Source organism: Acipenser ruthenus, chromosome 57 (genome assembly GCF_902713425.1).
Source record: "Acipenser ruthenus chromosome 57, fAciRut3.2 maternal haplotype, whole genome shotgun sequence".
NCBI lineage: Eukaryota > Metazoa > Chordata > Actinopteri > Acipenseriformes > Acipenseridae > Acipenser > Acipenser ruthenus.
In genome coordinates this window covers 3309838-3336573 of record NC_081245.1, presented here as the reverse complement: position 1 = coordinate 3336573, position 26736 = coordinate 3309838, and the positions used below count along the sequence as shown (strand labels likewise).

Genomic DNA, 26736 nt, shown 5'->3' with positions numbered 1-26736 from the left:
CACACTGCTGTAGTACTTATTTTAAGGTAATACATAAACACAATTGTCTAGGGATTTTTTTTTTATTATTATTATTATTATTATTATTATTATTATCATCATTATCATCCGGCAGCAGTGTGGAGTAGTGGTTAGGGCTCTGGACTCTTGACCGGAGGGTCGTGGGTTCAATCCCCAGTGGAGGACACTGCTGTTGTACCCTTGAGCAAGGTACTTTACCTAGATTGCTCCAGTAAAAACCCAACTGTATTAATGGGTAATTGTATGTAAAAATAATGTGATATCTGTATAATGTGAAATAATGTATAATGTGATATATTGTAACAATTGTAAGTCGCCCTGGATAAGGGCGTCTGCTAATAAATAAATAATAATAATAATAATTACTATTATTATCATTATACATCTCATTAAATTGTGTGTGTGTGTGTCTGTCTGTCTGTCTGTGTTGAATAATTTTCACATCAAATTAACCATTAAGAGTAAACCCCAATATAAACAATATTCAATGTATTAATACAGTACAGCAGGTGTGTCACAGCACAGCCAGCCTCCCGCAGCAACTTTTCAAAGCAGGGCTGGGCTGTGCTGGATCTGCACGGATTTTTGAGGGTGTTTTTTCATGACGTCACGGCGTGCAGAACTGCGGAAACCTGTGCTACAAGAACGCACCCATTGGGTGTAGAAACCCAACTTGCGAGAGGGATTGGCTGCCTCCCTGTCGAAGCAAGGGCGGGATCGTGAAGGGGGGGGGGGGGTTATGAAACTGGATAGCAGTTCGCCATGCTGGCTCCTACAGCGCTATGTTTTACTATGCACGTTTACACTGTGTTGGATCCGAAATGCCGACAGTTTTGACTTGCTCTGCTCAGTGACGCTGCTCTCGGTTTGTTATTCCACAGGCTGCTGCTCCGTGTCTGCGGGTTACTGTACCTGGATGATTCTATGTAATCGGTTGCTTTCTAACGGTGGACGGTTTGTTTGCTTTTTTTTAACGCAATTGTTTTAGTTAAGAGGCGCTTTAGCTATAAAACGCAAGACTTTAAAGAGACAGCAGCTTAGACTGACTGCAGAGAGAGAGGTCAACAAAACTTAACTACGGTATTCTCATAGGAAAGCAGTGTAGAGTTAGGAGACTGCAAGTTAACTAGAACCTATAATTGGGAATTAATCCAGAAGCGGGGATCGGAGATTCTTAAAAAACAGACACAGTATAATTTCAGTGTCAGAGAAAAATGGTTTAACTGTATGTATATGTCGGGATTATAAATGTACTTGATATAAAATAAGAGTTATTTACCAATTTGTTTGCTATCTTTCCGCCTTGGAGAGAGGAGCTGCGTGCAGTGAGTACAACTGTACCGTAATGATTGTAATAGCAGGGAGTTCACGACTGGAAGCAGAATAAATTGGCTATGACACCTCAGCCACAACTTGTACAAAATAAATAAACCTAAACTCCAGTAAACCAACGCAGGTATTGACACATCACTGCGCTCAATATTTTTCACATAATTTGTAAATAAAACAGCGTTTTCAACTCCGTGCTCGAGTGGACTACGCTTAGTTCCGGTAAAGGCGGATATGACGTCATCGAAGGACGGTCAAGGCGCGAATTGACTGGTTAACATTGAAATCTCGTGTTTTCTTTATTAAAAAAAAAAATCTCTTCAAAAATAAGGCAAAATGCCAAACATGTGTGTGGCGTATGGATGTTCTAAGTCACCTAAAGACAACGTGACTGTATTTAAATTCCCAAAGGACTTGGTCTGCTTTCGTAAATGGGAGCAACAGGTGCAGCAAACGAGAGCCAATTGGCACGCAAAGCCATCGTCGGATTTGTGTAGCGACCACTTCGAGTTGGACTGTTTCGAAGTTAAACCATTTTTTATGCTGCAGTTGGGTGTCAGTCTTAAATGTCCTCTAAGATTAAAAAAAGGAGCAATACCGTCTATTTTTGTGTGTCCTCCGTCTGTCACCCCAGGGTGCGGACAGACAGCAGGGAATTCTAAGCGCTCCACGAAGGATGATGAGCCGACTACATCATGCACCCCCAAAAGAAAGAGGGGCGGAGTTGCGTTTGAAAAGAGGGAGCATGCAAGGGTAAGTAATGTTAGTACTGGATTATGATGAAAGAAAAGTGTGTAAAATCTATAGCATATTTTTGTAAGCAATGCTAGCGCCTCAAATAGCTTTGAACCCGGGAGTGTAACGTGAATAGTTTTCTAATACATGAGCTTGAGCTGAATGTGATTCCGAGGACAGGTGTAACGGAAACAGAAACCAGCGGAATCAAATGTGTTCGTTGCAATATGAGAGGTACTGTGTTTTTTGCGCAGTTATTCCAGTGATAATGAGAAGTCTTCTTCAGTCTGAATAGATTACTACTCTGAGGATTGTAGTCTAATTTCTGCGATCAGGGCTGAAGATGATAATGTTGTGGTTCTAATAAGGAAGCTTAAATCTACAATTTTGTTTTCCTAGTAATACATGCTGTCGTTTACTTAATTAACAGTAAACCTGATCATTAATTGGAATCTCATCATGGAGTTATACCACAAAGGTTGCTGTGTATACATAAGAACATAAGAAAGTTTCCAAACGAGAGGAGACCCCATTCAGCCCATCTTGCTCGTTTGGTTGTTAGTAGCTTATTGATCCCAGAATCTCATCAAGCAGCTTCTTGAAGGATCCCAGGGTGTCGGCTTTCTAGAGGAGGGGAATTTCATTTTATACAGCAGCATCTGGATAATTCCACAAATGGTATTGTTCGTTTACTTTTAAACTCTTAAAACTAACAGTAGATGTACTATTTAATCTGATATATTTTCAAAACTCCGTAAATTTGAAAATAAACCAGAATGCAGCAGCTCTCGTTTTGCAATGACATTTGATTATTTTTGCTTCTGTTTCTAAGTAATACCTGTCGGTGTCAAACAACTTTAAGAGTAACGTTTAAATGCAAATTGGCACTTACTTTAGCCCTGGGTTATCCATATATAACTTAAATATATAGCCCTATTATTATTATTATTATTATTATTATTATTATTATTATTATTATTATTATTATTTTTCAAAAAGTGCTGTATATGAATAGTCCATAGGTTTGTCATGTCTATGGATCGTCTTGGGACATTTTTTTTTTAGTTAATTAACATCTATACAACAAACCAAGTCTTAGAATATACCTGACATAAACAGGTTCAAAACATGTAGCTTAGGATGGTCATAGATGATGCTTAACATGAGGCTGTGTGGTCCAGTGGTTAAAGAAACAGGCTTGTAACCAGAAGGTCCCCGGTTCAAATCCCACCTCAGCCACTGACTCATTGTGTGACCCTGAGCAGGTCACTTAACCTCCTTGTGCTCCGTCTTTCGGGTGAGACGTAGTTGTAAGTGACTCTGCAGCTGATGCATAGTTCACACACCCTAGTCTCTGTAAGTCGCTTTGGATAAAGGCGTCTGCTAAATAAACTAATAATAATAATAATAATAACATTGACATGAAATGTAGTGGAGGGACATTAAATGGAAGGCTTCTGGTCATTCCCTCAGGATCAGGAAAGATACGGCTCGACAGTACCATCTGCACAAAGCAGTGCCGATATAAAGGATGACATCCTTCCACTGCTGGGGTGTGACGCAGTTCCACAGCTAACCCACAGTACACTGTAGTCAGAATTGTTTTTTTCAATGTATGATAAGTTACTATGCCAGTCATGTTCTCCTTCTTGACATGATGACAGTAATATTTAGTGACAGACATGCTTTGTTGCCTCATCTCTGTTCTCGTTGCTTCTGTTGGTGACACAGGATGCTGGCTGTCAGACAACAAAGCCCCATGGACCCTCCAGAATAAGTAAACGGACACAGACAAGGTTTTGTGGAAAAGATAAAGGTCTGTATAAGAAGTGTAATTTATACAGTGGTTTGCAGAAGTATTCACCCCCCAACAATTTCACATATTGTTGAATTACAAATAATGTGTGCACAGTTATTCAAAGCTGTAGTGGTTAAACTGAACACTGTTATATGAGGAGGAGGTTAAATGTCAGCACAACTTGCAAAGAAAATGTACAAAATGAAATTTACTGGTTGCATAAGTATTCAGCCCCTTGGTTAGTACAAATGTTCTTGTACCCTTCTCCTGCTCTGTGCCTCTCTTCCACTTTATCCCTGACTTGTTTCGAAAGCTCATTGGTCTTCCTGGTTGCTTTGTTGGATCACTATGTGAGTTGCAACTTGAAAGTCTTTATATACCTGAGGGAAATGATCTACAAGTTAAACCACTTTGAGTACACACAGGCTGAAACCATTTCACTCATTTTGTGACCTTTCAAACAAATCATTTGCAGCTGAGCTGATTTAGGGCTGCAGTAGCAAAGGGGTTGAATACTTATGCAACTGAGATGAATCTGTTTTTCCCTGTAAATCTTACTTATTTATATTCTATATGCATTTTTTAACTTTATCAGTGTGGAGTAGTTTCTGTAGATTCTATTCGTAAAGTCTAATTTGAAAGCGTTGTGGAGTACGGTCAGGTGCCAACAAAATGTGAAACCTTTGCAGGGGGTGAATACTTCTGCAAACCACTTTATGTGTGTATGTGTGTGTGTGTGTATATATACAGTATATATATATATGTGTGTGTGTACAATAACACACTAGTCTTTCTTTCTGTGATGCACATGATGCAGTTTCTCTCTCAGCACACAGTAATGGCAATGCAGAACATACTGGGAAGTACATGGTCTGCATTGCCATGGTGAGTTCAATCATTACGAACACGTTTGGGTTGTATGTTTTCTCTGCTTTGTAGATATGTTTATTCCCCTGGCACATCAAGCCCAGCTGCCTGAAGCTCTCAAAAGCTCATTCAGAGTCACCGCCAATGGGTACTTTGGACTAATACTGTTTTACAATCGTTTTCAAATAGATTTTCTCAGTCAGTTGATCTACACTACATATATTATTTGATAAAGTATGTAACTGGAAATACATTTACAAACCATTCAGTGTTGTTCAGGCATTGTAGATCTCTTTTCGAGGTGGCAAGTCCGCCATTGCTGTCATCTTCGCTGCTGTCTGAGCTTTGTGCGTCTGAAATGTATGGCTCATATCTAATAAAGAAGACAATCATGATCATCTTGTATTGCAGCACCTTCGTGTCAGAAACATCACACTCCTACAAGCTCTCACACACAGATAAAACCAGACTTATCAAGCTCTCACACACAGATAAAACCAGACTTATCAAGCTCTCACACACAGATAAAACCAGACTTATCAAGCTCTCACACACAGATAAAACCAGACTTATCAAGCGCTCACACACAGATAAAACCAGACTTATCAAGCTCTCACACACAGATAAAACCAGACTTATTTCACTGTCGTCCAGCGAGTTAGAACATAAAGTTTACAAATGAGAGGAGGCCTTTCAGCCCATCTTGCTCGTTTGGTTGTTAGTGGCTTATTGATCCCAGAATCTCATCAGCAGTTTCTTGAAGGATCCCAGGGTGTCAGCTTCAACAACATTACTGGGGAGTTGGTTCCAGACCCTCACAATTCTGTGTAAAAAAGTGCCTCCTATTTTCTCTTCTGAATGCCCCTTTTATTTAATCCCCATTTGTGACCCCTGGTCCTTGTTTCTTTTTTCAGGTCGAAAAAGTCTCTTGGGTCGACATTGTCTATACCTTTTAGAATTTTGAATGCTTGAATCAGATCGCCGCGTAGTCTTCTTTGTTCAAGACTGAATAGATTCAATTATTTTAGCCTGTCTGGATATGACATGCCTTTTAAACCCGGAATAATTCTGGTCGCTCTTTGCACTCTTTCTAGAGCAGCAATATTCTTTTTGTAGCGAGGTGACCAGAACTGAACACAATATTCTAGGTGAGGTCTTCTCATAGATAGTAAGTTTCCATAGTAGATTAGCCTCAAGTGCATTCCTTTTGTGAGTCCGTCGGTCTGTAGCATTAACCACAGGGAAATCACATCAGAAAAGTGCAATACATATCAAGACGTTAAAAATGATGCTTGCTATGTTTGTGAATTCTGTGGAGATTCAAATAAAAGCACCTTATATGCAATCTGAAATGACAAACTAACAGTCTTGTCTCCTTTTCTTCAGTGAGAGCGGATCAGCCTCACTCAAAGGAAGTTTCTGAGATGGAAGCAGCTCACATCAGCCCTGAGCTTCCTATTCGATGGGTTGTTTCTGCAGACAGGACTGTTGAGATCAAGGAGGAAGTGACTGAGCTGGGGTGTGACCAGGCCAATGAGCGGATCCTGCAGGAGGAAACGCCACCTTCTAGCATCACTGAGAGAGGTGAGTGAAACTGGAATGCAGATCTATAGAGGGGGGGCTTTATTGAAAGAGGGGAAGAAAGCCTGTGGAATACACTATATATAAGGAGTCATTCTGTTTAGTTTGGTGTCTTCACTGTTCTTCACCAGAAAGCTGTTGACAGTCCAGTTTGTTTACATTCCCCATCAATAATTTAATGGAACCTGCTTGCAGTGTTTGCGCTAGAGCGCGCCACTGTGCCAATGCCCCCCTGAAATAAAAAATGTCCCGCTGAATTTCTCTTAATGCGCCCGTGTGTCCCAGACGAGACTCAATACCAATACGCAGTAAATTAATGCATTTTGTATTACCATGACATGTCTGACGACAGGCTAATCTTTTTTACTTGTTTGTTTACACTTGCATTTTCATAATTAAACTCCCATACCATTATTCTCCAGTCCAGTAGCACCCGCTCTGGTTACAGTGAGATTCACAGTAAATCCTGGACGACAACATCAGGCTTAACAACATGGCCCGGCGCAAATATAACCTTGTATCCCTGTTACACCCGACCATTACTTCTGGAAGAATAAGTAATCAGCTTCGGCAGTGACTGCTTGAATGTAGGCTATTATTTGTGCTTAAAAATACTGTGAAATTCATCAGCTGATAACTTATCTATTTGCTAGACAAAATATCTGTCTGATGTTTGGAGATATGGAGTGATCTAGCAAGTGAATGGGAAAAATTTGAACGTGTGCATACTGCAAAACAGTTTATAGATGAAGTGCAGTAGATTTGTGAAACGAAAACCGCATCGATTTAAAAAAAAAAAAAAAAAAGTAGCCTACGGTAACTTTATCAAATATGTGAAATGTGTCTTTTCTATGACAGAAAATGCTAAAAATAGTTCACTAACTGTCTCTTGGCCATTTTGCCAGTAGACCTATAACGGCATGATAAATATATATACAGTGTATTTGATTTCATACACTGCATAGCACTGTATATAATACATCATGCATTGCGATAACACCACTGCAATCGGAATAAAGGAAATGATGTAATACAGTTCACGTGCTGTCACGGTTTTGGTAAGTAGCATTTTCAAAACCATATCATTATGTGCAAGGTATTAAAATATAGCAAATCCACAAAACCAACAAAATACATATTGTATATTTGACATTTTATTTTTAGTGTTCTGTGTAACACGGGCCATTGTTTAACCTTAAAAAAAATTCAATAGAGTACCTGAAGCAGATACGCGTTTATCATATCAACAACACCAACGTGTGTTGCAAAAATTGCTTTGAAAACTGTTCAAAATATTTACTTGGGGGCTAAGAATGAAAAATGTGAAAAAAAGCAATTTTTGATATGGGCAGATGGAAGGTAAGAATTTACCAGTCAGGACAATGGCATTTAAATACGACTGTTAAACTGTATATGTTGGTAATGTGGTTTCTTCTAATGCAGCGGTTTTCAAACTGGGGTACGTGAGAAAAATTCTGAAATGGCAGACAACGCATTTTACTTGGTACCACTTCCCAATCTATTGCAAACTTTTATCATGTAATCAACGTTTAATCGCTAACACCAGACTGATGTGCTGTGACAGAGCGTTCAGTGCACACACGGCTAATTTACATATTAAATATGTATGTTATAAATAAACCTTGTTGTTTAAATGTCATATAAAGAGTTGGGCGGTTACTGCAGTCTGTCTTTGGGATTAAAAAAATATATTATATACATATTTTAAAAAACTAAAAGCCTAGTCTTTAACTCATTGTATTTCCTGTGTGTGTTCATGCCTGCAAGTCGATATATATTTTTCAATGAAAAGTTTATTGTAACTTAAGTACTATTGGTTCATTTCAAAATACATAATGTATGGCCAATCAGAAACCGAAGTATTGCCATGTGGTCTAATTTGACAAGCAGTTACGTTTGATGTGAGAGTAAGAGTTTTTAGCTTTCAATCCAGTGAACAAATATGGATTGTTGGCTCATGTTGGAAAACATGGAACAAGTATTGAATAGCAGTTTGCTACGCATGAGGAATGACGGCTGTATTCATGTTATTTTTCTGAAAAGTGATTTAACATTGGATAGAAAAAACTGTTAGTTCCAAAAATGCAAGCACTGCTGTGATAGATGAAAGCTGCAATATGGTAGAGAAGTTAAGATTCATTTGTGTCAAAGCAAATGGCTGGCCAGCAGCACACGGCTGTACAAACAAGTCCTTTGATCTCCAGCCCTGACATGAAAGAAGTTTGCCCTTCGGGAGTCCACTGGGTTATAAAACTAGTTAACAGGTTTTTGCTTAGAAAATACAGCTGGTTTATGACGGGGTCATAAAGCTAGTTTTCAAGGGGGACCGAAGAGCCAAAAAGAGATAATGAAACTGGGATCAAAGTGTCTTAGGCAAATCGGAGAGATAGGAACAAGGAAGATGACAAAAACCAGATGTATGGACCTTTGTGACACCAGGGTCTGAAGAAAGCACTGAGTTCAGAGATCTTCACACTAGATCACACACACACACACACACACACACATAATGATAATGAGTTGTACCTTTTCTATTGGTTAAGTGTCAGAGAAAGAGGAGGAGAGAGACACCTATGCAGAAGGGTATTTAATGTCATGCAACAATTGTAAGAACGAGTATTCTGTGTCCTGTACCTGGGACCAGGCTCCCTGCATATTTCAATAAACCTAACAACTGACTGAAGAAATGGACTCTGTGCAGTTTCTTGAATCTACCTACTCATCATCCTTTTTTTTAAGTTACATCAGCTCAATACTAGTACATTACTAGCAAAGGGCGATCAAGACGAAATACCGTCAAAGATTAAAAACGCCAAAAATGTCTTGCGACTGAAGCTCTCTCCAATTTCTCTGCCATCATCAGTGATTTGTGTGGTAACACATCACACAGCGTTTTATTATTGTTTTTTAATTGGCATCAGTACTGTACGTTTTAGTCACCAAGAATTAAAAAATGCCAATATGTTTTTGTGATGAGGTCAGCTATAGAGAGGCATGGATAGTGACATTTTCTTTGCCGCCTTTTCTGTAATTTAATATCAATAAAAATGTTTGCCATTTGCTATCATCAAATAGTCCTATGACATTTCTGAGTGACTGAGTTTAGCACGGAGGCTTCATTGATTTCAGTTAATTCGTAATTACAATAAAATTATGTTGATGTTTCCAACAACTAGAAACCTGTTTGAGGGACTATTTTTATCCAAAAGTAAATATAATATATTTTTTCCATTATAATACTGTAACTTGTGTGTATCCATTACACACTCCAAGGCTTGTGCGTTTTGTTGTCTCATGTTATTGTACAAACCTTTTTTGAGTTTTCATTTTATTATGACTCTGTCTCAGATGGGGGTATGCGGTGGACTACTTTTTTTGGAAAGGGGTACGCAGCTTAAAAAGATTGAAAACCCCTGTTCCAATGTGATCTGGTACAATGAATGTCCTGTACTCAGTGATACACCAGCATCATTGTGACACATTTCCCAATATTTTCCCCAAAAGTGACAGTGAGTATTGTAGAGACACCTTGGTTGTATCTACAGCTTTACAGTTTTATTTTTTGTTCTTCAGAAACAAAAGATCAGTAAACTCTGCTGGCATATTTAAAAACAAACAAAAATAAGAAATGGCGGTTGGTTTTGAATTATCAAACATATTGACCCCCTCACTGAAGATAATGTCCCCCTAAAATTTAGAGTGGGGGCCACATTGACCCTCAGTCTGCAAGTCCTGGAGCAAACACTGTGCTTGTGGCAACACCATGTCACTATATGACAATACTATTGATAAAATTTACATGGAAACAGTATTTCTTTCTCTAAGCTAGTCTGAACTGGAACTGTTGAACACATGAAACCGTATTGTTTTCATGATCAGACCAACATAGGTTTTAATGTTTGTAGGACATGTCAGTATCTTGAAACATGCTTTCTTGCTTAAAAAAATCTTCAGACAAATTAAATGTTCAGTTAAGTTTAGTTACATGTCTTGTTTGAATAGGTCTTCAGGGTGCAACTGACTGAATTGAGACACACACTTCTTCTTCACAATGATATAATTGGCAGTGTTTACAGTAGGGTTTACTGTGTTCTGTAACCTGTGACCCGAGGCATGCAGAGTGCTGTCCTGAGGACAGTACAGGACAGCACAGGTCAGTGAGTCTTGTGTCCTGTGCTGTCCTGGCTGTGCTGAGTCTTGTGTCCTGTGCTGTCCTGGCTGTGCTGAGTCTTGTGTCCGGTGCTGTCCTGAGTCCTGTGGCAGTGCCCTGGCTTTCTCATGAGTGTCTGGTGTTGGTTCTGCATACTTTACCTGTGTCCTTATTAAAATCCAGTGCTTCTGCAGCCAGTACTTCTTTTTTTTATCATAACTGAATTTTCTTTTCTTTTAATTAGACAATGAGTAGAAATGCAACAATTAAAACTAGAACCACCGGATTTTCGAACTACCTAGAACCGCCACGTGGGTCATTTTGACCCATGCATTTTTAAAGTGCTTTGATATGAAAATGAAAGACAAACTATAGACAAAGTTTTATTTCTAAACATCATATCAAACATTTGGACCGCAGAAACACAGTATTTAAATGAAAAAGTAAACTTAAACATGAATCAGTAACATAAAAATGTATATATTACAATACTTACAGGCATGTAAGCCTATGCTGAATACGCCTCTGTACCTCCGCAGCGTTTGCCTATTGCACTGTAGCCTGTATTCTACTGCGTTTCCTCTTCCTGTATTACTCTCTGTTTATTTCTTGTATTTATTCATAAATTGCACTTCTCATACACTTGTAAGTTGCTTTGCATAAAGACATCAGCTAAATACAGTAATAATAGTAATGTGCAGTTGGGGGCAAACGAGGCACACCTGTGGCTATTCGGTCCTACTTGATCATTCAAACACCGGTGTATGTAACGCGAATTGCATCACAAACAGCACCCAAAAAAGCACAATCCTCACAGATGTAAAGCAAAAAAGAAAATAACTAAATTCCTGTTCAAAGTTAGCGAGTACAGCGGACTACAAAAAATGTGCAAACAGATGTAAATGGGTAGGTCTATATACATGTGAAACTGTAAAACCAAATTTTTTTTTTCTAAAAGTAATATAAAAAAAATATATGTTTCATATTAGGCACAGATGTTGTTATCCTGCATGCCATTTCCCTTTCCTGTGTTTATATGAGTGCAGCTTGCAGAATTCCAATCGAAATGGCTGCTTTCAAGATGAAATATTTCCTTCTGATATTTTCCTTGAACAGAATGAAGGATTGATGTCTCCCAGGTACATTAATAAAGCTAGGCTTTCACTGAGTTGGCACCTTGGTGCAATTGTACAAATCCACAATCATAGCAAATCTCTGTCTCATTGCTCTCTGATAATCTACAAACAAAGAAAGACTTGAAATAAAAAAAACATGTGTGCTAGGAGGAGGAGGGGGCGTGTCTTGTTTGCTGCATTTCCCCCCAAAAAATCTTACGGTATATTTAAAATATATATATATATATATATATAATATTGTAATGCATGGGTCAAATTGACCCACGTGGCGGTTCTTGGTAGAACTGTTTATAACTTCCTCATATTTGTGCTTCTGTCTATCAAACACCGTCAGGATATTTAATTCATATATTTAGGAAAAGTCAAAAACGGACACACGCATGCGATTCACACTGGGAGAGTAATTAACATTTTAAATCCAAAATGGGTCAAATTGACCCGCATGGCGGTTCTATTGTTAATCGATGCATCCAATTAGATCCCAGTTTGAAGGCTCCCCAGTGTCAGTTTGCATTAAAGTATTATGTAGTTATACACTGATCATAGTGCTAGTGCAGTAGATAGCGAACGTCGGCACGTTGCTAGGATACAAACCTGTCTGCCTTTGGATTCGCATTGGACAAATCACATCAGTTACACAATTAGAAATGGAAGAATGAGACACAAAATTTGGAACTTTTTGGGGTGAAGAAAAGGGAGGATGGAAAAGCTGTTTGGCAATTTTATTGAATTGTATAAAGTGACCAGAAAACAGCATACATTATTTATTTATTTATTTATTTATTTATTTATTTCTTGGCAGACGCCCTTATCCAGGGCTACTTACAATCGTAAGCAAATACATTTCAAGAATCACAGTACAAGTAATAATACAATTAAGAGCAAGATAAATACAATGACTTTGGTTCAAGCAAGTACAAGTGTGACAAAATACAATTCAATAATACAGCAGATAAGTGTCAGTGATAGTTACATCAGGATATGATTAAATACAAAATACTACAGATTAAACACTTGGCAGATTACAGTACTCTGAAGTACAGGATTATATTTTGTGTAATCATTTTAAAAGATTGTTTTTTTAAGTATTTGTTTCTAAGCATGTTATGTTTAGTTTACATGTCAGTATTCTAGAAAAACAAGCTACATTTAGTAGTTAAGTTAGCCTACCTTTGTGAGAATAATTAAAAGCTTTGCTTTGACATAAAATGTTAACAGTAATGTAAATTTAAAACAACATCGAAATAACTTCTGTTGAAGTAGTATTGCTTTTTGTATTGCTATTAACCCTTCTGCTATGGGGCCGCTAGAAATCGTCCATTGGCTGCTTAACAAACAACTGGCATCTCCAATGGCTTCAGCAACCAATCAGGGAAGGTTTCATTTAGTTGTAGCCAATAGAGCAAGTTTCTGAAGTTGAGTAAAGTGAGAGCCGGAAAGGTAGACGAGTGAGTGGAGCGCGAGTGTTGAGCTGCAGCTAAAGGAAAGACTTGATTCTGCAGGGCGACCTTTTGAAGAAGGTGAAGAAGATGTTTTAGACATTTTCTTTGAAGAAACTGGTGGTTTAAACCCACAAGAAGAAGATGAGTTGGACGAAGCTTTGCTTGGCTGGGAGTCTGACTTGTGTTCTTCAGATGAAGAAGCCCCAGAGAGAGAGGGGGTCTGCACAGCGACCGGGTTGTGTCACAAGGGCACCACACCAAAAGCCAAGAGGAGATTCACTGACCGCACAAGGTAAGATTATTGATATTTTCACTGGCTCTTGTATTTTATTATAGCAGTGCAATAGCGTCGTTATAAGGAAGAGCGGCTGGCAGAGCCTTGTTTAAACTCAATTTTGAGGGGTATGTTTTCTCTGCCATTTCAAAATGGATCGGTTTGCGCTAAAATAACTCAAACGGCTGCTTAAACTTAAACACCATATCTGGCAGACGGATAGTACTCAGTGGCTAGGAGTCTCTTTTTTTGTGCGGTTTATTTTTGATAACTCAAAAATTACACATCCACAGTCGGGGTCCACCACCAAGAGTAAGTTAGTGGGTATTTGTCAGTTTAATAATTCTCTGTGGGTAATTTAATTTGAATACCTTACTTCACTTATGTCTTGTGGATCCTGACTTTATCCATTTAATTTTAAGACTTCTTATTTATTTTTTTAAATGCTTCAGACCTTAACTCAGTCTGTGAAGCTAAACCACAGAAGCAGTACCATGATTGACAGCGCTATCTCCAATGGGGACTCAAGACGATGTAGCAACGAATGAAACCTCTTTCAAATATTTACAGCCAACATATTAGTCAGTATATATTTAGTTTTACATTAATTATATACACTTTAAAACATAAGCACCAAATATCTATATTCGTAATACTAATTTTGTGAACGATAACGTATTACACACAATATAATGTGCATGATAATTAATATTACCAAATGTTTGAGGGTTTGTTTCCTAACAATCATGTAATAAATTGCTTGCATATAAATATCATGTTTTAAAATCAGCCTTCCAGTGAAAAAAGAATGGATATTAAACATGTTTTACTTGACGGTAAGAGCTGACAATTCCGAAAAAGACGGGAAAATTGTCAGCTAAGTCCGTCACTGCACCCTTACCTGACCCATGTTCTGACCAGGCTTTCCAGCACACACTGCTTAACTGGTACAGTAGGTCGGTTCACTTCAGACAGCATGTGTTGTCACCAGTGGGTTGCTGAGGATTTAGCCTAACAGATATACTTTAGAAGTTTAGAAGAGTCGCTGTCATAAATGGATAACAAAGGTCTGTACAGTTAATGGACTGATTGGTTGGAAAATGCAACTGTAACATATTATTTGTCTCCTTTCAATGATCTCATTACTATGGAACCCCTAAAGGCACATGGTGTAAATTAAAAAGGGAGGCTACTATCTCGTCAGCATGACTTACTGTCTTGTGAGCACGAGATATTATAGTAAGTCGTGTACATGAGATATTATGTCCTGCGTATGAGATAGTAAGTCATGCGCACGACATGGTAGCCTCCCATTTAAATTTTTACACCATGTACCTTTAGGGGTTCCGTACATGCATTACATTTCTTTTCCAGCATAACAAACACATGGTTTTGTGTCCCTCATAAACCAAAACAAAATCCCCAAAAGCTGACATGGTTATTACAGTTGTAAATGTTTGTATTCTTGGGAAAGTACGTAATAAATAACTTGTGTCACTCCAACTATTCTAATTGGCTTTTCTAATTCACATATAATTCTATGACCACATTAAAACAACCATGGTTGTTCTGGTTTTAGACCTGACCTGACCTGCCCACTGGTGACTACACATGTTGTCTGAAGTGAACCCACCTACTGTACCAGTGAAGCAGTGTGTGCTGGAAAGCCTTGTCAGAGCATGGGTCAGGTAAGGGTGCAGTGACAGCCTTACCTGACAATTTGCCACCTCTTTCGGATTTGTCTTATCTTACCGTTAAGTAACTTAGTGTTTTGTGTTGAATAATAATATTAGCACAAGTATAAATAATGTGTGTGGTTTTTATAGTTTTGCTAATTGATTGAAAGTTCTCTGAACTTTAGAACTTGTTGGTATAGCCTACTTATAAAATGTGTGTACGGACTGTAGGGGATAAGTAGTATGTGCAAACTTACTAATCTTTTACTTTCTCTTGTTGTACTTGTTTTCAACAGCTTTTATTCACATGATGATGAGCAGCCTGCTCCAGAATTAGCATCTCTTTCGACCACGGAGACCCACAGGACTTGACTTCGGTCGACTGACCCGCACTGCAAACGAAACGCTGTCCAGTGCGATGGACTTCTTCCTGCTTTTCTTTACTGCTGAGGTGGTGCACTGCATTTGCAGGTTCACCAACGCATGCGGTTGGCGCCACATGATCGAGAAGCCATCCTACGGTGATGCAACTGGTGCATGGGCTGATGTGACAGTAGATGAAATGTACAAGTTCATCGGCCTCCTCATTTACATGGGTGTCACTAAAATCTCTCGGATTTCAAGTTACTGGAGCACAGAGTCTCTGCAGCGTGGCCTATGGGCTCGTGCCTTCATGTCAAGGGATCGGTTCCTGGCAATCCTGGCAGTGCTGCATGTTGTCGATCCTGATACTGAGGCAGAAGGAGACTGCCTACAAGAGCTACACTACCTGCTTGACCACATGAAGGCTACGTGTCAAGATCTCTACCAGCCTCCGCAAAACATGGCAGTTGATGAAAGAATGGTGCGGTTCAAGGCACGGTCTGGAATGAAGCAGTTCATGAAAGCGAAACCAACACGATGGGGCTTCAAACTCTGGGTACTGGCATGCTCAGATAGCGGGTACACATATGACTTTTACGTGTACACAGGAAGCAAAGAGGGACGGGTTCATGGTCTTGCCCAAAGTGTTGTATTGCAGGTTGCTGAGCCCCTGGAATTTCAAAATTACCACCTGTGGTTTGACAACTACTACACTTCTCCTGAGCTTTTAGTGGCACTGCAAGAACGTGGAATTCGAGCCTTGCGGAACCTGTAACCCGAACAGAAAACAGTTCCCACAGTCCATGAAGGACCACAAGAAGTGGGGAAAGAAGGCACAGCGTGGGGTTATGAGGTGGCAAATAATTCAGGAAGGAAATATCGTGGCTCTTCAATGGAAGGATTTGAGAACTGTTACGGTACTGTCCACCATCCACAGTGCCACCGAGTCCGTCACAGTTCAGAGGAGGGCTAGAAGCCACGGCAAATTGGATGTAGTGAATGTGAGGCAACCTTTGGCCATTCATGAATACAACCAGCACATGGGAGGAGTAGACAGATCAGATCAGTTGATACAGAAGTACAGTGTTCTGATCAGCTCACTGAAGTGGTGGAAGACACTCTTCTTTCAGTTTGTCGACATTGCTGTTGTCAACGCCTACATTTTGTTTCAGGAGTGGAGGGCTAGTAATCCACAAAATGAAGACCTTAGAAGGACTGCCAGATACTGCCAACTGGAATTCAGAGAAGAACTAGCACTTCAACTGGGAAGCATCCCAAACAATGCTGACGTGCCTTCACCTGCTCCCAGAGTCAGCAAAGAAAGACCATCCAATGCGTCGGCTTCTTTCCATCTCGGCCATGTTCCAGAAGTGTCGGAGCAAAGAAGAAAATGTTTCCTTTGCTATAAAAGTAAAAAAAAGAGGTGAAGACATACATCTGATGCAGTGGAGCAGGATGTGATGGGAAGTCCTTCTGTCTCAATAAAACAAGAAACTGCTTCAAGGCGTGGCACTCAACAGAGGGAGAGAAACCCAGAGACATTGTACAAGTCTCATAAAACCTGAGTCAGCTGCAGTTTTTTTTTTTTTTTGTTATAGCGTTGTATCGTTTATTTTTATTAGTTATACTCATGGGTTCACATAACTGGTATGCATGCAAACCAATAAAGAAATGCGGACTAAAAGAACACTACCTTTAAATCGAGAATAGCTGAACATCGCAGTACAATTAGGTGTAGAAATGTAGTCTATCCAGTAGCTGCTCATTTTTGTCCGACATCCAGTTTCTTCTCTTCAGTATTTAGGAATAGAGAAGGTTCAATTTCCTAGGAGAGGAGGCGATTTAGACACTATTTTACAAAGAGAAGCTTTTTGGATTTAGTATTTATAAATAAGGCCCTGTATATGTCGCGATTTCACGGGTTGCGCGGCAATCGTGAAATTAGCCCAATACCGTGATTTTTACAATATTAAGAAATAAAAATACATTTTCATAATTATTTGTATTTTATATTAAAAAAATCACATTAAGGAAACTGTACAGCTCTGCTGTGTGCCTGTGTGTACTATTAACCATGCACAGTGCTGTGCAGTGATTGTCATGTGACTATGCAGTCTAGGCGGGAAATTAAAATACTACACACTGTAAACAAAGTGGATGTCTCTAAAAAGACAAAAAATGTGTCTGCAGCAGATCAGGTATAGCAGTATCCAGCAGGAGTTTTACACAGCGATGGAGGTAAGCTCTTCTGTACGTCCTGCAACGTTACTGCAGATCGCTACCTAGACTCGGCTGTTGACAGGCGTTTAGATTCAAGTATTCACCGAAAGAGAAAGGCGGAAATCCAGAGCAGTACTCTGACTGCTTTACTTCCAAGGAAACAAAAAACAGTGACTTCCGTGTCCCAAAAGTTCACTTCAAACCGTGAAGCACGAAACACATTACATTTTGACCTGACAGAGGCGTGCGTTTGTGCAAATATCCCTCTTGAAAAATTGGACAACCAAAGTGTAGCAAATGGTGGAGTGATTCCTTCATCAGCCCGGCTGAGACATGAATACTTACCTAAAGTTGCCGAGTATCACAAGCAGATTATGGAATTGGTAAAACCAGTCTGGTTGCTTGTCAGTGGTCACACTAACGAGTCGACTGATGCCCAAGATCAGTATGGGTTACACATTGTATTTGTTTTGCAAGACCTAAATGGTGAACATGCACCTGACACACTAGAACTGAAAGCTGTCCTTGCAGATACACTTTACCTACAGGCTGTTAATTACAACACCGTTTCACAAGCTATTGTAAAGTGCTTGACTAACTTTGACGTTGATTTTGATGATGTCAGTGCATTTGTCTATATTTGATTTAAAAAAAAAAAAAAAAATCATCTCTACACATAATTTATAAAATAGTTCTGTGCACATTCCGCGAAATACAATACTTAACCCGTGACACTGCCGTGAATTTTAAAGAAATTCCACGATTTTCATAGGGCGTTATTTATAAACTATGGTTCCTAATAGAATGAATGTGTAATTTGACTTGAGTCCTTCTTATGATCTTTGTCAACCTCCATTAAGATATATGAATTTATACATCTGATTATGTGGTTTCACATTGTCCCTCTTGTGCATTGCTGTATTTATTATATCTACAAGGTTTTATTAACTTGTTATTTTCTCTTCAATTGGGAGTTATGTTGAATCTAGTGTTCATAAACTTTATACAAGCCTTTCGTATTGATTGCTATTTACAATGAATTATTTCATTTTTGTGGAAATTCTAATACTGAAACACTATTTTTGCGACATTAGATAACTATTGATCAATAAACACATGAACGTACTTTACTAATGTGTGATTTTATATTCATATGCTGTTTATAGTTAATAGTATTGAACTCTAATCCTACACTTGAGTTTTACACTCTGACAGGCATTTCTGTGTCCATCAGTGGAAGTGATCAAACAAACTGCAGTGATGACAGACACTTGAACTCCTGCCCAGCCCCTCTCATCTCTTACATTTGAAGCCCTCCCTTCTCCTTATCATAGTCAACCATCTGAAATGCATACTTAGCTGCCGTAAGCTGTTTAGAAATGTTTAAGAAAATGAACACAAAAAAAGTAAAGTGTCGCGCCTTTGGGGGAAGCCATGAAATCATCGTTATTTTCAAAATCTGGTTTATCATACATTTCCAGTGTACTGTGATGGTAACTGAAAGACTGAAGCCAGTCTGTGCACTTACTGTTATTATTTGTTTATTTAGCAGACGCCTTTATCCAAGGCGACTTACAGAGTCACTTACAACTACGTCTCACCCGAAGGACGGAGCACAAGGAGGTGAAGTGACTTGCTCAGGGTCACGCAATGAGTCAGTGGCTGAAGTGGGATTTGAACTGGGGACCTTTTGGTTACAAGCCCTTTTCTTTAACCACTGCACCACACAGCCTCCTATATATTAAGAAACACCTGTAACAGTGCTGTGCTTTCATCCACATTACTATGCAAATGATCTATATCTAGATCCTGGTGATTCTCCGTTTCTATACCTGACGCCATTTGAGTCGGTGAAGATGAAATATCTCCAGATTGTTCGATTTGCCTCATTGTTTCCATGCTGGTTAACGTCCCACTCTGGCACTGACTGACTTGTTTATGCAGCTATTTAAAAAGAGACCCCTTTTGGCTCGTTACAAAAGCCTCTTTTTTATTTTCTTTTGAGGTATTCCGCCTTTGACAGTCGCCGTCTTCCATGTGACGTGTTGAAAGTTGAACTCAGTTTTTTAGATTTCGAAGCATACATTCAGGGAAAAAAAAGAAAACAGTTTCTGTTAGAGAAGGAAACGAACGACTCTGAGCAGATCTGAATACTTGGTTGTTTTTGGAATGACTCGCATGGAAGGCATTGCACTCATACAAAATGACAGTGTTAAAAAATAAAAACAACATAAGAACATAAGAAAGTTTACAAACGAGGGGAGGCCATTCAGGCCATATTGCTCGTTTGGTTGTTAGTATCTTATTGATCCCAGAATCTCATCAAGCAGCTTCTTGAAGGATCCCAGGGTGTCAGCTTGAACAACATTACTGGGGAGTTGGGTCATTCCCATACAGTTTTGTAACACATTTTTATATATTTATCAGGCATCAGAGTATAATTCAATCCAGATTTTTTTTCCCGCGGCCTCCTCATAAATTGTTCCACCGGAATGATCCAATGACATCGCTCAGTAGAATTCTGGCAAGGGGCTGGCTTTGTAGAGGAACCTGGCTAGTAAGTAAGAGTTATAATTGTGTACAATTGTCTTTCACACAGATCCCACAGAGAGCCATGCTGTCCCTGAATCTGAAGCACAGGGGCCAAGGATAGAATCAGTTTACACACTAGAGGAGCCCTTTGACCAGGAGTGGTGTGCAAGTCTAAAGCAGGTTACAGAGCTGACATGTGTTAAAGATGAAGAGGTCCCTCGACTGGACTGTGATTCTATTAAAGAGGAATTCATAGAACAGGAATGTGTCCCCATCGCAGAGGAAGTTCCTACTGAAAATAATGTCTGTACACTTGAGGAGAACAACAAGCTGGGATCCAGCCTGTGTGATGATTGTCCACCTGAATGTGAACTGGGATTTAGAGGTAATTATACTTTAGTCATGCTAGCTCAATTTAACTTAACCACTATGATTTTGGCTTGCAAGTTGCAACATAACTGTCCTTGCTACTGTGACCCTGCTAGATGTGCATCCACTATCATGTCTGTTTTGAATGCTGTTAGATCTTTGCCTTTCCCTGTTTCTGGTAGGCTGTTTGCAGTTGTGCAGCTCCCACAGCTTTATAGTGGTGCTGGGATCACATGTCTCATCAATGGGTGATGTCAAATCCAGTCGGGTTGCTAAGTGTCACCAGAAGAAACATTTCAATACAACACTTGCATGTAAACCTGATCTTATACTTGTATCCCTCTAGGTGATATTGTTAATAATCAAAGTGATATTCTCAAGAATTTGTACTTATTGACACCCATTATATTCTGCCTGGCAAATTTCAATGTGATGATAATAAAAGGAGGCTGGTTTTAACAGGAGTGATATTAAGTGGGTTTGACTGTATTCTCATCAGAGTTCACTCTAGGAGTTGGTCATGGTTATGAGGGGAAGACCTGCATAAGAATGAATGTTTGAGAATGCTGTACAATAAACTTTGTCTCTTTCTTTCTTTAGCTTCTACAGTAGATGAAGGAGAACACGACTCCACTCCATCACCCCACTGCAAAAACTCTTCCAGTGGCAAACTGCAGTGCACGAAACACAGAGAGATGATCCATGAAGAACATATAAAGAAATTCAAAACTTGTAAAGAATTCATTTTAACCGAGCAAGACAGACCACCACTTACTCTGCAGAGTACAGAGACTGCACCGCCTGTGTGTGTGAACAATTCTGAAACTCAGGGCAACTTGAAGACCTTGCCTTGCTCTACTAAAGGTGGGAAGAGTTCCTGTCAAATAGGATCGCCTAAAACTGACAAGAGAAATCACACTGGAGGGACTCCATTTCTCTGTGCTGATTGTGGTAAGAGTTTCAGTTGTTCATTCCATCTGAAAACACACGAGCGTGTTCACACAGGAGAGAAACCTCATTACTGCACTCAGTGTGGGAAGAGATTCACACAGTTGGGACATCTTCAATCACACCAGCGCATTCACACAGGAGAGAAACCTTATCTCTGCAATTACTGTGAGAAGAGATTCACTCGGTTACAACATTTAAAAGCACACCAGCGCATTCACACAGGAGAGAAACCTTATCACTGCAATGATTGTGAGAAATGCTTCCGTGAATTAGGAGATCTTAAAAAACACCAACGAATTCACACAGGAGAGAAGCCATACCACTGTAATGACTGCGAGAAGAGTTTCACTCAGTTACAACATTTAAAAAAACACCAACGAATTCACACAGGAGAGAAGCCATACCACTGTGATGACTGTGAGAAGAGTTTCACTCAGTTACAACATTTAAAGAAACACCAGCGCATTCACACAGGAGAGAAACCATACCACTGTAATTAATGTCAGAAGCGCTTCAGAGAATTAGTAAGTCTTAAAAAACACCTCAGAATTCACCCAGCAGTGAAACCCTGAATGCTGAATGCTGGGAAAGGTTTCATCTGGTGGAGCACATTCAAAACCAGAACGTCTTAGCAAGACAAAAACCCTGTCACTGAAGAATAATGTGATTTAAATATATATTATATATAAACATTCCTTCACAAAGACATCTCAGAAGTGTTTATTGCACCGGCTGCATTTACAGACAAGAGGATAACATTCCGGTTGGAGATATCAGAGCTTCAACAAAACTGACACAGTGTGAGACACTATTTCACACCATCGCTGGTAAGAGAGAGACATGCAGAGATGTTTAACTCATGGGAGGTGTTGCTTTCAGATATCTCACTGACTGAGACTGCAATCATTAATTCAGCAATAAACATCTATTGATGGGACACATGGGACCGTGCCAGGACTTCATTGCCTTTGTTTCAATCTAGGGGCGGGTTTCAGAACAAAACAAATATGACTGAACTGCCGTTTGGCTGTCTTCATGAGCATATATAGTCTGCAGTCTTATAATATTACTATTACAGTAATTTTTCGAGAAATCTTGAGATTGTTGTGTTTTGATTTGAGAGCAACTACAGATATTTGCCTTGGCATCAGTGCCAAGGCAGCAGTGTGGAGTAGTGGTTAGGGCTCTGGACTCTTGACCGGAGGGTTGTGGGTACTTTACCTAGATTGCTCCAGTAATAACCCAACTGTATAAATGGGTAATTGTATGTCAAAATAATGTGATATCTGTAAAATATGAAATAATGTACAATGTGATATGTTGTAAAAATTGTAAGTCGCCCTGGATAAGGGCATCTGCTAAGAAATAAATAATAATAATAATCAGAAATTTGGAACAACTTAATTGAAAACAGCACTGCGTGCTTCAAGCTAATCATAAAACATTACATGGACACGCAGCTGTTTCTGATAAAAGCACAGTGTCAATGGACACAATACATGTCCATCTGCAAAACTTAATACTCAGTAAAAGCAATCACTGATGTCCAGTTGCTGTATTTTTAAAATGTACTGGACATGGCAGCCATCAATTCCTTCATTTTGTACAAGGAATGCACCGGGGAAAATATCAGTAGGCGAGATTTCATCTTGATGCTAGTCATGGAGCTTTGGCAGAAACATTTCAATCAGAAAACTGCAAAGGGCAGGGAAGTCCAGTTCAACCTGGATACAGTGCGCACGAAGTGACACACACAACAGAATACAAAGCCAGGTAACTAAATGCAATAAAAATACAACTTCTGATATCTATGCCCAAGGTGAAAGAGCAGTATGTGGTAAATGCACACAAGAAGTTGATAAGCGTTACATCTGTGTGGATTGTGCTAATATGAGGGCTACTTTGAAGTATGTTTCCCTGAATGCGCAGTCAAGTTACACAATGGGAGTTATTTTCTTTATGTTATTTTTTAGAAATAATTCCTTTGTTTTTACAATTTTGTATGTATATATATACCAGTTTACAGATATTTACACAATTATCTTTTCAAATGTTTATTTTATTATAGTTTTATTTTTGTTGTTGTCATGTGTTATGTGCTAATTTTGAAAATAAAGCCTTAGTTAAATAGTGTTTCTGCTATGTTAGATATGATGTTCATGAATACATCTTCTGAGTTGTATTTGAAAGTTTGTCTTTCATTTTCATAGCGTAGCGAAGATTGCTGTGAGGAAGATGTTAGTAGTGTTAAAAGGTTAGCACTTCTGTCTTGCATACACGGACTAATTAAAGTTACACTGCAAAACTACCAGTGTGCTCTCACCTTTCATGCTTTTCCTGGAGACTCCATTTAGCGAAGTCCTCAGTGGTAAGCAGCCTATTCTAAATCATTGCACCTGCTACTGTTTGAAATGTACCTGCTGAAGCGCGGAGGCACGTCTTGAGCTGTTTAAAATGTATCCGTCAAACTGACTGCTGCTGGCGGTTCTAAGTAGGGACGTCACAGTGATCCGTTTTTAAATGGCTATTTAAAGAAATACACTCAAGTCAAGTGAACAAGAAAATTGCTTTAATTTAAATTTTAAAACAAATACAACACATTGGTACTACAGTTCTGTCAGGCTACTACCTAACTGGAAGTAGTGCTTACTCCAGCTCACACAGGCTCAGCAAAATAATTACTGTGGAGAAACACCAAAATATTGGTCTCAGTCTGGAATGATAGGGGGTAAGGATATGAACACTGCAACTGAACACCCTCTTCATTTTTCAGTTTGGACGGCATCCTATTATTTAAGAGAAGCAAAGTGTTACTGAGCATTAGCCAATCGAGTGTGTTTTAAGACATGCAGCACCCGACTGCATCTTAACAGCGAAGAAAACATAAGCGGCATTGTGGCAGGATGGCTTGCAGTGGTGAGGTGTGGTGACGTCACAGACCAGAAAAACAGACACACAGCAGCGTCAGGTTAAAACCGAGACACAGAAGCGCTCGGTTTCTTTATTAAATAATAATGGAAATAAAAGAGTTGAACAAAACAAATTGGCATAAGGGCCAAACAAAACAGTAAACAAACACAAACGGGACAAAACGGACAAGCAAGTATCGTGCTGAAGGAATAGCAATTGTTATTTTTTAGCTTGAGTCTCCTCTCTATCTCCCCGTACCTCCTCTCTGTACACCCAACCCCGAATGAGTGACAATGTGCGTCTTTTATGCAGTTGTACCAAGACTCGACTGCTAATCAACCATTCAATTAGAATCTCGGTACAACGGCACATGGATTAATTACGTGTCCTTCCCGGTGCTCACATAGTATTACATTTTAATCAGCACGTGAAGTGATGTGCAGCCCTCGTGGCTAAATACAAATATACATTTAATCACACGTGTTACACAGACCCATTTATATCCCGTGTACCAATGACTATACACCAACATTTAACACACTACATACAACATATAAACAAACAACACGCACAAGGCGGGGTCACACTGCCACAGGCATCTAGGGGGCTTGACGAGTGCAACATCTTTACAATACCGTTTAAAATAAAAATACAAATGCCTGTAGCATCTTAGACTTCGTTATATAGTAGGAAATAGACTTTTTGATTCTCTGCATTGGTGTGTGCTTACTGAGTTTCTATTGACTGATACGATAGATAATAGCTGCTGTTACTTCTTTGGTTTGGTAAATGAATAGGTAGGCAGTGATGAAACGTTGCAGTGCCTTGTTCCTGCTGATGTTTGAGTATGTGTTTTTCATTTACTGACAATCACGTTTGCTAGCGATCATTGTTTAGCAGGGCGGTTTATATTGAATAGGACGTCGCTTATTTAATATCTTACTCGGATCATCTCATGCATGGCAGTTTTCAGAACTTGAGATGTCTGTGTTCATTAGTTAGTTCTAATGAACACAGTGCCTCACCGATGGACAAATGGTGAATAAAAACCGTGTCCGTATCACCTTAAACCGTGTGAACCCGGTAATCATGTGTGACAAAGAGAGAATGAACTCTTGTTTTAGATCTCCCTCCCGACTGGTGAGGGCGCTAGGGAGGAGGAGCAGACATCCCCAGGAAAGGTGGAAGGCGGCCACCTGGAAAGGGGGCGGGACCACGGTGTGCAACGTCATCAACCCAGATGGGAAGTGCGGATTGGTTGACGGCGGTTGCCCTCGCTGACCAATGGGGACGGGACGGAGCGTACAAAAGGGGGCGTGGCCCAGGGTTCTGTTCCTTCTGGCAAGGTACACTGTGAGAGAGAGACGAGCAGGACATTAAACAGGGACAGGGGAATGAGAGGAGGTCGTTTTCTTTTGTATTTTTCATACCTGCTAACCCCTGCACCTTTTGTCTATTTGTAGAGCACTAACGGGACGCTCCGGGAATATGCCGGAGGAGCGCGAACCTGGAAGTGCCGGAATTGTTTCCCGTCCTGGATGAAGGAAAGACAGACTGTGTTCTATTGTTTTTTTTTGTTTCCGTTTCTCTTTGTTTGGGACTGCGAACCCTCGTTACATTTTTGTTTGTCGGCTTACACATCGCTGTGTATCCCGGCGTCATTATTATTGTGTTTGGGTTAAATTAAACCCTGGACTTGTGCATTGAAACTGGACTGGTCTGTCAGTTATTTACACCACACGCTCAGCCAACCTGTCACATCATGCTATAGAAAAATGGTTGTGGTTTCAAAACCGTGGCGGTTTACCATTAAACCGGTATACCGTGACATCCCTAGTTCTAGGGAGCAGCATAAACCCGGCGGTTCTAATGTTAAAGAAAAGTTAGGCTGTAGTGTTAGCACCACTCTTCAATGGTATAATGTTATAATTAATCATAAACACATGGACTATATACCCTGAACGTCTCCACAGCAACGGGAAACTGCAAGTTCCTGACTACTGTCCCTTACACCTACCAAGTGCCTGTCCTGTTAACACTGATGGTTATCCAGATTAAATACATTGTGAAAGCAGTTAATGAAGTCATATATATTATACTAAATAATAATAATAATAATGTTGTGGCTTGTTTGTTTTATACAAATAAAAACATACGGCCTTTCGTAAATCACATTTTCTTCTTCTAATGAAGCATTGCTGTCATCACTCACAATGATAGCTGCAAATACCGCAGTGTAGTTACTGACAAAAAAAAAAAAAGAAAAAAATAATCTTTAAAGTTAACGTATTACCATAAACATGTTATAATTAATTTAGTTAGGAATGTTTCTCTAACATAGTATTAATATATTACCCACAT

General features: G+C 39.5%; 1 protein-coding gene across 3 annotated transcripts; it reads left to right on the top strand.

The window, feature by feature from the left end:
- Positions 1 to 777: 777 nt before the first annotated feature.
- On the top strand, positions 778 to 26187 carry LOC117407687 (zinc finger protein 502-like). 3 transcript variants are annotated; one of them, XM_059017706.1, is made up of 6 exons: positions 778 to 2103; positions 3817 to 3901; positions 6137 to 6334; positions 20213 to 20530; positions 21115 to 21465; positions 25839 to 26187. In XM_059017706.1, the coding sequence occupies exons 1-6, from the start codon at positions 1687 to 1689 to the stop codon at positions 25844 to 25846; spliced, it is 1377 nt and encodes a 458-aa protein (XP_058873689.1). In that variant the 5' UTR covers positions 778 to 1686; the 3' UTR covers positions 25847 to 26187. The 3 variants fall into 3 exon arrangements, with proteins under 3 accessions (XP_058873689.1, XP_058873688.1, XP_058873690.1); XM_059017705.1 differs by lacking the exon at positions 25839 to 26187 and having other exon boundaries at positions 21115 to 23903; XM_059017707.1 differs by lacking the exons at positions 20213 to 20530; positions 21115 to 21465; positions 25839 to 26187 and adding exons at positions 13141 to 13372; positions 15327 to 16177.
- The last annotated feature ends 549 nt before the right edge of the window (positions 26188 to 26736 follow it).